The following is a 13,526-nucleotide window of genomic DNA, read 5'->3' on the forward strand; positions in this document are numbered from 1 at the left end:
ACCCCGAGCCATCTCATTCGAACCATGCCCGAGCCAAATCACATGACCACATACCTAACAGTATTTGAATGCACAAATTGATGTATGATGCTACATTCAATCATTTTCCGACTAGTGATTGACTGGGTGTTGGCACAGTAGCTATTCCCATCTTACTTTCATCTGATTGGTGCCTCAAGGTGTTTCGGCACAAGACAAGACTGGAAAGGAATAATAATGCAAATATTAGCAGAGAGTGGAAAGTTACAAAGATGGCAACATAGCTAAGATCTCATTGACATAAAAATCAGCATGTTAAGAGAATTTTTTAGTAACAAAACGAGTGTTTTTTTTTTATTTTGAAAACCCATGTAAGCATAAGATTATTTTCAGGAGGCAAAGTGGTGAGTATGCATGTCACGTTCTTGAGAAAAGCAAGAAATATAGGGAGCAATATTGCCTTCAAAATAGGAATAAGTGCTGTAAGGGCAGATTTGTGCATGAAAAATGACTCACACTTTTTCAATCAGATTATGTCAAATCATCTTTTACTCTCTTTCTTCAAGTACGATGCATGTTGAATTTGTGTAATTCATAAATTCAGTGATGAGCAGCCTCCTAACCTTGTTTGACCTTGCCTACTGTTAATCGAGTTGCATCCAACAATTACGAATATACTTATGCGGCTTCTTTTAAATTCGAATGCCAACTAAAATCATCAAGGATGCGGTCTTTGAACATGCAGATGAAAACATTGAAAATCATACTACAAAAAGGGCTGAAATCAAGCCACGTGCAAAAGGAAATATATAGTTCATGATTTTTCTCCATCTCCCTTTGATTCTGCATCTGTTGCCAATCCTCTGATTTTCACATCATAGTGAACTTCTTCAACCTTTCTAAGGTCATATTTCATTCCTGGAAACAAACATAGGTAGTTAGGTACATATCAACAACACACATATAGTTGGACTAACAAGTAACAAATGCACTAGGCCCTTGCACACCTAAGGTCTGTAATTGGCTTACCATCAAATTTCTTGCGCAAAAAGTCGTTCCGGAGGTTGAGCATCCGAAATGCCGCATGCAAATCAGTCAAAAACGCCAATACTTTTCTTGGACAGTCATAGTCTCCAGCAGTCACCCGGTTTACCACATACCTAGGCTGCAAATAAGGCAAGACATAGCTTATTATTAAGGCCACTAACACCAATACATAGCTTATTATTCAACATTTCCTCTATTTTCTTGTTCAAATAAGCCTAGCATTTAGCTATTCCTTCTTCATAGAGAAATCAATGCCTCTTACAACATCTGAATACTAAAACTCATTTTTCCAGTAATACGGAATCAGTAATAGGGTGACCCACGATTCCATTATTTCCCAAGCATGCCAAACTTATAGAAACAAATTCTTAAACATAATTTCATGCCTGTACATACCAAATCATTGGACATAAAACAGATACCTGCAAAAGGAAAGAAATCAATATTAATAACTTTGAAATAAACAAGACAGTAGGAGAATGCTTATATAAGAAATATTGGTGTCTTTACTCCGGATAACACCTTGCTCTGAAACAAGAGCTATTATTTGTGATTTTGAGGTAGGCAAGGGATAGCTTTACAACTAGTAAATTTTATGTGAGATTCAAACATACAGTATGATGTAGAAGTCAAGTTGAAGGAAAGTAAAAAATCTCAAACTCATAAATAGTCATTGCTAAGCAATTCTAGCAAAACATATCACTAATTCTACTGGGCAATTCAAACTACCACTCCTTAAATCATATCATAGTCTTTTAGAGCAGTAAATTTCAGCCATTCAATTTTGATGATCTTCGGTGTTATGTAGTCCATACCAGCAACATTCTTTCAAAGCCCTAATTTATACACAATAAAAGTGAGACTGAAAGGCACTATAATAATAGTTTAAGGTTTTCATAATAAATTCAGGATAAGACATTATCCATGCATACAAGTGAGCTCCTATAGCAGGATGAGGACGGATGTGGTAATATAAACTTTCCAATGTTCTAAGCTGAAATACAGTAGCTATCAGCCTAACATATACAAGAACAAATTCATAAGGTGGCTCAACCAGAATTATTTTGTTTGCTATCAGTTAGTGAAGTGAACTGATAAATACTTCAGCCCAAAGAAGAATCCAATCAAACAATCCCAAATGAACGATGGAAATAGAACATGGAAAAGATGCATAAAATACTTTCAGAGTTAAAACCTATAAAACATTAGACAACATTATGGTTATTTAATGCTTACCAGTGAGATAGTCTTCAGTATCGAGGCCAAACTCTGACGGATTTACTGGATAAAAGATAAAGAATGGGATTAAACTTCATCAGTCTTTGGAGTTAATGGTAAGTCAGACAAAGTCCCAAGAAAATAAACAATTAAACACTAAAACACTATATATTTGGCCCTAAAGAATATCTTCACAAAAACTGACACGAAAAGGGAAAAGGTTATACAAAAATACAAAAGTTAACAAGTCAAATTCGTTGCTAAAGGAAGACGGGACACAGATACACAGGTTCTTACAGTAGAAGAAAAACTGAAGCAGGAGACTTGCTCATTAAGCTAAACCAGTGAACCATTAGATATTTAGATTCCATACACTGAAATTTAGCAGCAACATAAAAAAATCACACAACCACAGCTTCAGCTATTGCAGAATAAATTTATAAGTGAAACATGACTCTCCACCCGTGCTAACCAAAAATCTCAGGACATATGCCTAAGGTAGTATGTTGCAGATCAACAGGAAGAGAGATTTTTAGTAAGAAAGACTCTCCACTGGAACAGCTTCAATCACAATTTCCTCTTCTACTAAGATAGTCTCCACCTATCATATAGAGATGGCACTTAAGAAACATAGATTTGGATCTTGTGAATTGGGAAAAACAAAAAAAAAACTTCTGAAGGAAAGAATATCCAAAGTTAAGTTGCATCAATAATTCAATACCAAACCATAATCACCTAAAAGAAGTTAGGCGGAACTAGCTTAATTTTCCACAACTACTTCAAGAGTTCAAGTAACTTAAAAAAAATACAAAATGGATACTAGACTGAATTTGCAAGTTGCATGTTAAGTACACCACCATACAATAAAGTTTTGGGTTAAAAAAATAACAGGAACATACACCCAAGTTTCTCCTCAGCTTCTGCATGCAAAAGAAGACTTTCGGTTTCTAAATAATGCATGAAAGCAAGAACTGATACAACAGCCTGAGTTTCACTCCTCCAATCGCCATGGTACCTATAGCTCAGCAAAAATAATTGTTAGTTCCGAACAGAAAGCATTTTACATGTGTGATAGTTCTCTATCTTTATCTTACCTATAATATTGGCCAGGACATTCACGCATAATTTCTGCAAGCTTACTAAATAGTCCTCTCAGCGCGTCAATCTGCCCCGTGGCCTTCTCCAACACCTCTAATTAACAAACCAGCTTTCAACAACAACAACAGTACTAACGGCTAAAGCAACAATAAGAACACAGGATAAATTTCATAAGTTTCTTTCCTGTTCCAACTTTTTTATCAGCAACATTAGAATGACCATTAGATTTAGGGCTGAGTATATACTTCAATTTTACGAACCTATTAATAACTTCAGTTCCAACGCCACAAATTTATTCCCATAAGACCTAAGTTTTCACTGAAAATTCCGTAATTAAAGCTGGAAATAACGAAATCGCACCAGGTAAAGGGCGAGATTGATGAACAAGCATAAGGCTGGAATGCATGAGCCTGGTGGCGGACTCAATTTCGATAGACACGCTGCGAATACGGTCGCGCAAGCTGCCGGAATCATCGAGCTGGTGGCGGAACTCCTCGAACTGCTTTTCCAGCACGTGGATGGTAGGTGAGAGAGGAGCGTCGGAGCTTGCCATAGAAGTGAAAAGAGAAGGTTTAGCCGGAAATAGAGCGGCGCGGCGGTTGCGGTGAAAGAGAATGGGAGAGTGGGAGTGGTGGGTAGGGTTTAGGGAAGAGCGGGAGAAAATTGCGAGTGTTGCACAAATGGCGCTTCGAAACGCCGTTTTCATGTTTACTGGAGATACGGTCTTCTTTTCCAAGATTTATTTGTTTAATTATCAATTAAAGTATGGGCCAAATATGCGATATACTAAATTTTTTTAGTATAACTAATTTCATATCGATATCGTACATAAATTTTGTCCATCGAAATTTTTGCAAAAAATTATTCAATTTTCATTTTGATTTTTCTATCAAAATTAGACATATTTCAATTTATGAAAACTTTTTTAATGCTTATTGTTTTATTTTATCAAATTTATTTTCATTTTTTTTCCTCTTATGTTTAACTCCATCCTTCCCATAAAAATATGAGCGATGGATATAGCACGAGAATTAAGAAAAAATTAGTAAAGTAAGGAAGATGAGGAGAATGGTATGGTAAAGCAAGAGAGATGATGAGAATGGTAGTTAGACCATCCACAATAGGCGCCCAGCGACCGCCCAGCCGAGCGCCGGCGCTGGGCGGTTCGCTGGGCGGTCTATTGCAGCCGCCCAGCGGCTGAGTGGAGAGAGAAACCGCGCAGCGCTGGGCGGTTATGTGGCGCTGGGCGGTCGGCTGGGCGGTCCGTTCGGCGCTATTGCAGCGCCCGGATCGCCCAGCGCACCGCCTAGCGCGAAAAAATAATATTTTTTTTTCGAAACACTATATATACGCGCTTTGTTCGTCATTTTCATTCGCACGACTTATTTTAACGAGTACTCTCTCTATCTTAATTTCTGTTCAAGATCAACAACGCAAAATGAGTAATGCTGGTGGTAGTAGTGGTGGTAGCGGAGGGGATGCTGAGGAGTACGAACGTCGAATGGTCGAGGCATTGGACGCCTATACGACCAACGCGATAAACCAATGGATGGAAAGGGCCTTGCAGCCGGCGATACCTCGACCTCCCCCAGTGGTCCACCGCCGCAGTGTGATTGATCGGGATCACGTAGCTGCACATCAGCGCCTATACGAAGACTACTTCGCACAGGAGCCTCGGTTCAACGCCAACCTTTTCAGGCGTCGTTTTAGGATGACCAGGAACCTGTTTATGCGTATTGTCAACGCTTTGGAGTCTCGATATCTGTATTTCCGCTTCAGACACGATGCGTCTGGCAGACCCGGCCACACACCTATTCAAAAGTGCACTGCGGCAATCCGGCAGTTGGCCTACGGAGGCGCGGCAGACATGTGGGACGAGTATCTCCACATCGGTGAGACGACTGCCTTGCAATGTCTGAAGAATTTCTGTCTGGGAGTGATAGAAGTATTCGGTGATCAGTATCTGCGAAAGCCTACCCCCGAAGACTGCCAAGATCTGTTGCGGATGCACGGGAGTCAGCATGGGTTCCCGGGTATGTTAGGCAGCATAGATTGTATGCATTGGGACTGGAAGAACTGTCCCGCAGCCTGGAAGGGGTTCTACACGTCCGGCTACAAGGGAAAGAATCCCACGATGATCCTGGAGGCCGTAGCTGATTACCGGCTTTGGATTTGGCACGCGTATTTTGGGATAGCTGGTTCGAACAACGACCTCAACGTCCTCAACTCGTCGCCACTTTTCAACGAGCAGTGTCAGGGCGTCGGTCCGGCCATCAGTTTTGTCGCCAACGGCAACCAACATGATATGGGCTACTACTTGGCGGATGGGATATACCCTAGGTGGCCCGTCTTTGTGAAGACGATCTGATGCCCAGGAGATGCGAAGAAGGCCTACTTTGCGGCACGGCAGGAGTCGGCGCGCAAGGACGTGGAGCGCGCATTTGGTGTGCTCCAGTCTCGATGGGCGGCAATTAAGGGTCCAACGCGTTTGTGGGATGTCCAATGCATTGCTGATATCATGTACGCATGTATTATCATGCACAACATGATTGTCGAAGATGAAGGTAGCGAACTGACCAATTGGGTCAACGACGATAATGAAGCCAGTCCAAGCCACGGCGTAGCCGCCCCCAACGTACGGAGTGGGGTACCTCACGATGAAGCCGGCCTCTTACAAGCACACGCCGACATGCGCCAAACGGCGGCTCATATTCGACTCCAAAAGGATTTAATTGAAGAGTTATGGGCACGGAGGATTGACCGCCATTAGTTTTTTTTTAATTATGTAATTTTTTTAATTAATGTACTTTTTATATTTTATTAATATTAGTGAATTTTCTCGTTTTTGTGTCGTAAATTTAATTCCGTATATTGTGTGATTTTTAATTATTTCATTTTGTATATATTTGTTAATAATGATGTGGATAGTATGTGGCTGGGCTATGGCTGGGCTATTGCTGGGCTATTTGCTTGTTTTGATGATGTGGCAGGAGGATTTTTAGTGCTGATGATGTGGCAGTGGCTGGGCTATGGCTGGGCTATTGCTGGGATATTCCTATTGTGGATGGCCTTAAAGTAGAATTAGTGAATAGTAGGACATACATTATTTAATTGATATAATTTTTCAAAAATAGAATGCACATATTTTTGTAAGACGGGCAGAAATGAAAAGTGCACATATTTTTATGGGACGAGAGGAGTATTAAAACTAGTAATATAAGGGGGGTTCGTAGGGGTGAGCAAAAAAACCGGAAACCGGATATCCGAACCGAACCAAACCGAAATTTTGAAATTCGGTTCGGTTATTTCGGTTTTTCGGTTCGGTTCGGTTTTGAAAATACAAAAATTTCGGTTTTTCGGTTCGGTTCGGTTCGGGAGAAGAAAAAAACCGAAAAACCGAATAACCGAATTATATATATATATTCTATTAATTTAATATATTATATTATATTACATATATAGTATATTATTTTAATAAATTCTACTATATTATATATATTATATGTATTATTAATTTTATATTATATATAAATATTCTATTAGTACATATAAAATAAAATAAATTACACATATATATATTAATATTATATTTATTTTTCGGGTTTTTCGGTTTTTTCGGTTTTGTTCGGGTTTTTCGGTTTTTTAAGTTCGGTTTTCAGTTTTTCGGTTTCGGTTTTTCGGGTTCGGTTCGGTTTGGATTTTGAACTAAATTCGGTTTTTCGGTTTTGGTTCGGTTTTGACAAAAAACCGAACCGAAACCCGAATGCACACCCCTAGGGGTTCGGTTTGCAAGATTGTATCTCGAGATTAAATATGTAGTGTGTTTGGTTCATGAGATTTAATACCATAACTCAATCCTAGATAAATAATCATGAGATAATTAGTTGATCCTTATGATAAAAACAATCTTACAACTCTATCCTAAATTGTACTATATTGGTACTATTTTATCTAGGAAGTCAAACACCACCTAGATTATTTTTTGTTTTGTGGACAAAAATAGTACGCCATATAATATAACTAGCTTGTAAAAACAAGAATACTCCAACAAATTATTTGAGTATAGTTGCTAAAAGTGAAACCTTTAGAATAGAGAAAACGCATTATTTCCAAATTCCAAGCATTGATTCTGTATGAGAATAGGCGTATGGAATTATTTGTTTTTAATAGATAAATAAATATAAATTTAAAAACTGCATATTACAGTAGAAATAATGAATGCAAGATTTTAAAAAATATTCGAATTAAAAGAATAAAAATATTCCCTTCATCTCATTAAGAGCATCCACATCCGTGCTCTTGCCAAAGAGCACGAATGTGGGTCCGGCCCCACTTTTTCTGTCTGCTCTTAGGCAAGAGCACAACACTCACATCTGTGCTCTTCCGCAAGGACGAGCACAAGGGTCCCACCATTCCATTATTCAATTTAAATAAAAACATTTCCACAAAATTAAAATACATTAAAAATACCCGGAATAATATTACAAATTACAAAAAAAATAAAAATTACATAATTAAATTCCTAAAAAATAAAAATTGCATAATTAAAATACTAAAAAATAAAAATTACATACTTAAAATCCTAAAAAATAAAAATTACATAATTAAACTTCTAAAAAATAAAAATTACGTATTTTAAGCGTAAAAATGCCTCCGAGGAAGACTAGTCATCATCCGGCAATACCCCCAATGTTCTTTGGAGACCCCGTATCATCACCACATGCGATCGAAGTTGCTCGGGGGTCATATTTGACATATCGGCCAAATTGAGTTAGGCCAAAACCCCCCACAACGAGTTGGTGGGGGGTTGAGGTGGCACATAGAGAGCGGGAGCGGGAGCCGGTTCGGGGGCAGATGGAGTCGCGGCGCGACGGCGGTTGGCCGCCGCATTCTTCCTTCCTTGCGGTCGGCGTTGGGAACCGCTCGGGCCGGCGTCGGGGCTACCCAAGTTAGCTCCGACAAGTTGGCTAGCCATGTCTTCGGAGCCGGCGTCAGATAGGGATACCGACCTTGACCGTTTGGAGGAGGATGTTACCCCTCCCCTATACTTCGGATGCGACCGCGTCTCCTGCCAAATGTGAGGTACTTGAACGGCTTGTAGTTCATGGATTGGTAGGTCGACAAGGCGGAACTGATGATGTCGACCTCGCTCCAGCCGCTCCCCGCCGACCGCTCTTCCTGGAGGTAATACCCCTGGAACTTTTGGATTTCTTCGTTAGCTCTGTATATGGCGTTGCGCACCATACTCTCGTTGCGCTCGATTGTTCCAGCCGGCCGGTTTTCATTGTACCGGCGACAGCTGCGCCACCAATAATGATCGCCGGATTGGTTCGTGCCAACCTCCGGATCTTCGGAGATTGACAAGAACGCTTTGAACAATTGCTCCATCTCCGTCGGAGTGTACGGCGTGCGGACACCGCGAGTAGGAGGAGTCGGAGTTTGGGAGGGGCCGCTCGACCTCGCTCTAGGCTCGGGTGTCCACCCGTATTGCCCTTTGGGGGCATCTTGGTCGTCGATCGGGTAAGGCTAGTAGCCACCCGGATCTTCCGAACCTTGGGTTTGAGGAGGGGCCGAATATTCCGTTTCCAGACTAGGAAACGATTGTGAACCGAACCAATCGGGGTTTCAACCGTGGGAGCCGGGGTGGTGATCGCCGTGGCCGGACATTGTTTTGTTGTAAGAGTAAGAGTGAAAGAAAGATTGTGAATTGAGAAGGGAAATGAGAGAATTTAGATGAGAATTGTGTAGTGTGGTGTGAATTTTTTGTGTGGAAGTGATGGTATTTATAGATGAAAATGTGTATTTTTGGGGGAAAAAAATTGAAAAATAAATTAAAAGTGAGTAGAAAACGGATATAATTTTTTGGGAAGTGGAAAAATATTTTTTTTATTTTTAATCGTATTTTTTAATTAAAATCTGATTTTTTAAAAAAAATTAAATTGCCAACGGCATAGGAAGCTGCCACGTCGCCTGCTCGCTGGCACGGACGTGCTCGATGCATCGAGCAGCGCCGTGCTAGCGGCAAGAGCGCAGTGGCGGACAGCTCATCCGCGCCGCTGGCACGGACGGACGAGCTTGTGCTCGCCGATATGGATGCTCTAAAACACAATCATTTCATTTAACACAAGATTTTAGGCCATCGAACAAAAAAAAATTAGGCCATCGAAAAAAATTTAAAAAGAGTACTATTTCTATTTTTAAAAAGATCACTAAATAAAATATTCTAAAAAAGGATGTGCCATTTTATAGGTCAACCAAATTTTGTGCGTTAATAATTCATCAGTCAAATTTCAATTTAATGAAGTCAAGGTTCTTAATAAAAAAGTAGTACACCTTTTTTTGGAAAGTCATTTTACGCATCTTGTGCAAAGAAAAATAAAAGTGTGCATAAATCATAATCAAAACAAAACCAGCACTCTTTATTTTACATATACTACATGTCAATATTTCGAGATAATATTTTAGACATCTACCATTACCAAATATTGGTCTTCTCACAAGACTTGGTAAAAAATATTAAAGGCCCAACTGCACCAACTCAATATATTTTAAAAGTCTTGCCGCTACCATGTTAACTACACCGAAAAAAACCATGGCGACTTTGACTAAAATATTACTCCATATTTCACGTTAGACAACACATTTTCATAAATGCATAACGCATAACGCATAACACATAAAAATTTATATAATTAGGTAGTGGCGGATTCCAGATTCAAAAATGGAGGAAAATGACTTTTTTTTTTTTTGAGATGGTGTCGGAGATAAATAGAGGAAGCGGACATGACAATTTTATGTCCGAATAAGGGAAAACTAGTCGCATGGAATGTGCGATCACCCCCTCCCGCCCCTAAATCCACCAATGATTATAAGAAAACAATTAGATTCGTTTTTACTTCATTTTTAAGTTCATTACAAGAAAAATTGGATTTTAAAATAAATTAAATGGTCTAAAATTGACCTTGGCCTTTTTAAAATTCGAATTTCCTATAATAAACTAAACACAAAATAAATACTCTTATGATTGTAATAAGTTGTCTTATAGTCTACCTGTTTCTGAAACGTATATATAAACAATTGGTTTCGCGTGAGTTTTAATATATAATTAGTAAAGTAAGAGAAAGAGAGAGATAAATGATAGTGTAAGTGGAGAGGGAGCTCTACATTATTAGTAATGCAGTGTAATTGAATAAATTATAAATAAAAATGATACTGTGCTAATAATGTGTAATTAATGTTATGAGGATTGGGGCAAAACTGCACAATCAGTTCAGTTCGGTTACCAATATACTGTTCGGCGATTAGGGACCAATATACTGTTCGGCGATTAGGGACCGATATGCTGTTCGGTGATCTGACGAACTGCAATCATGCTCGGTGATTGGTCGAGTTTGTAGTCGTGCTCAGGGATTAACCGAGCTCAATGTTCGGTGTTGAGCTCGGTGCTCAGTGCTCGGTGTTGGTGCTCGGTGTTGGCCGAACTTAAACGAGTTCGGTGTTGGTGCTCGGTGTTGGCCGAACTTAAACGAGTTCGGAGTTGACAGTTGTTATTAACTGATGCACGTCGTCGGATGCGACTAGTTAGTTAGCTTTAAATGAAAGCCGTTAGGTTTGAACTAGTTGTTAGATAAGTGTTAGTTAAATAGAGCCGAGCTGTGGAAAAAGAAAAGAGAATTTTTTCATCCAAGAGTTTTGTAATCTTCCACACAAATAAAACACAAGATTTCCATTGACTCTCCAAGAATTGTTTTTTGCTTATTCATTTTCATATCAAGTATTCGTTCTTCTTGTTCCGGAATCGATCTCGTTGTGATAACAAGATTGAGTCGCGTATCTGATAGCATTACAAATTGGCGCCGTCTGTGGGAATCGAAGAAGGACGACGAATTCAACAATGTCTACCGCAAAGTTCGACGTTGAGAAATTCACCGGCGAAAATGATTTCGGCCTGTGGAGATTGAAGATGAGAGCTGTTCTGATGCAGCAAGGCGTCTGGGATTATGTGAAATCCAAGACGGACAAGAAAGAGATTCAAGGGATGGATGCGGCGAAATGTCAAGAACTGGAATACAAGGCGTATAGCTCGATTGTCTTGTGCCTCAGCGATAGAGTCTTGAGGGAGGTTCAGAAAGAGGATGATGCCGCGGGAGTGTGGGAGAAATTGGAGAAAATATATATGGAGAAGTCAATCTCCAATAGGTTGCATCTCAAGCAAAGATTGTTCAACTTTAGATTTTCTGACTCCAAGAATCTGGCGGATCAGCTGGAAGATTTTCGAAAGTATATAGATGATCTTGAGGGTGTGGATGATCCCATGAAAGATGAGGATAAAGCTTTGATGTTATTGAATGCTCTGCCTCAGAGTTTTGAGCAATTCAAAGACTCAATACTTCTTGGAAGGGATTCGAAAGTGACTTTGGAGGAGGTATTTTCTGCATTAAAGCTGAAGGCAATGCAGAAATGTGTCAGCAAGCCAATCGATCAAGCTGCTGAAAGCCTCAATGTGAAGGCAACTTCAAAGAAACAATTCAAATTCAAGAAACCCCCATCTGACAAGTGGAAGCCAAGATCATCTAAGGAAGGAGATCAAAAGGAATCTAGAAGCTGCTTCTGGTGTAAGAAACCAGGACACATCAAGCAAAATTGTTTTGCTTGGAAGAAAAAGCAATCTGAAAATCACAAAGGAGATGGTACAGCAGCTATCACTGAGGAAATTGAAGAGGCAAGAGCTCTCAATGTGGTGGAGGATAGCCCATTATCAAGGCTATGGATCATGGACTCAGGCTGCAGTTTCCATATGTCCTCCAATCTCGACTGGTTCCAAGATTTAAAGGAATCTGAAGGCTCGGTGTTGCTGGGAGATGACCATGTGTGTGATGTAAGGGGTGTTGGGAGCATATGTTTGAGGATGGACAATGGAATTTTCAGAACTCTCACTGATGTAAGATACATCCCATCCATTAAAAGGAATCTTATATCCTTGGGTCTTCTTGAGAAGAATGGCTACGAATTGACTCTCTTTGGTGGAGAGATGCTTGTCAAAAAGGATGGCCAAATGATCATGAAGGCTGTCAGAAACAATGTGCTCTATTATCTGAAAGCTGAGGCAGTTGCTGGAACAGCTAACAACACACAAAAGACCATCAATTGGCATGCTAGGCTGGGCCATGTGGGGGACACTGGGCTGATGCAGCTGGTAAAGCAAGGCATTATTCAGATGGCTGATTCAGAGATACAAAGAGCCATTGGATCGTGTGAAGAATGCATTCTTGGCAAAAACAAGAAGCTGCCATATGGAGTGGGCAAACATAACTCAACACAACCTCTCCAATATGTTCACAGTGACATATGGGGCCCTGCACCAGTAAATAGCATTGGAGGAGGCAGGTATTTCTTATCATTTGTTGATGATTTTTCAAGAAAGGTTTGGATAATGATCATGAAAGAAAAGTCAGAGACCTTCAAGAAATTTCAGGAGTGGTGTACTGCAGTTGAGCTAGAAAAGGGGAAGCCTTTGAGATGCCTAAGAACTGACAATGGGCTGGAATTTTTGTCCCATGAGTTTGATGAGTTTTGCAAGAGAAAAGGAATTAAAAGGCATAGAACGGTGCCTCACAACCCACAACAAAATGGGGTCGCCGAGAGAATAAATAGAACCATTCTTGAAAGGGTAAGATGCATGTTGATAGCATCTGGAATGTCAAAACCATTTTGGGCAGAAGCAGCCTCCACAGCTGTTGTTTTAATCAACAAATGCCCCTCTGCTGCCATTGAAAATCAGACTCCGGATAGTAGATGGTATGGATCTTATGGAGACTATTCAAAATTAAGACCATTTGGGTGTAGAGCATATGCTCACATCAAACAAGGAAAGCTGGAACCAAGGGCTCTCAGATGTGTGATGATAGGCTATCAGGTTGGAGTTAAAGGTTACAGATTATGGTGCTGTGAGGAAGGGAATAAGAAGGTTATCATCAGTAGGGATGTTATTTTCAGGGAATCTGAAATGCCTTTCTTCATGAAGCAAGTTCAGACTGTTGAGTTTGAGGTGGAGGGTCAGAGGGAATCCTCATCTGATGCTGTAAGAAGTCCACCAGATACTGTGAGAAATTCACAAGAAACCAGTGTTGGTGGATCCTCTGAACATGAAAGTAACATCAAGACTCCACAGAGACTGGTTGCAA

At 40.0% G+C, this 13,526-nt stretch overlaps 1 protein-coding gene and 1 pseudogene across 1 annotated transcript; one reads left to right on the forward strand and one right to left on the reverse strand.

Moving 5' to 3' along the window:
* Positions 1 to 645: 645 nt before the first annotated feature.
* LOC121764693 (translin-like) lies at positions 646 to 4,058 on the reverse strand. Its single transcript, XM_042160713.1, has 7 exons — positions 3,703 to 4,058; positions 3,339 to 3,435; positions 3,144 to 3,259; positions 2,263 to 2,307; positions 1,423 to 1,448; positions 1,009 to 1,144; positions 646 to 897 (listed from the first exon to the last, which is right to left on the reverse strand). Exons 1-7 carry the CDS (start codon positions 4,046 to 4,048, stop codon positions 794 to 796), a joined length of 870 nt encoding a protein of 289 aa, XP_042016647.1. The 5' UTR covers positions 4,049 to 4,058; the 3' UTR covers positions 646 to 793.
* A 995-nt stretch (positions 4,059 to 5,053) lies between these two features.
* Positions 5,054 to 5,899, forward strand: LOC121765346 (annotated as a pseudogene).
* The last annotated feature ends 7,627 nt before the right edge of the window (positions 5,900 to 13,526 follow it).

Source organism: Salvia splendens, chromosome 14 (assembly GCF_004379255.2).
Source record: "Salvia splendens isolate huo1 chromosome 14, SspV2, whole genome shotgun sequence".
NCBI classification, from domain to species: Eukaryota; Viridiplantae; Streptophyta; class Magnoliopsida; order Lamiales; family Lamiaceae; genus Salvia; species Salvia splendens.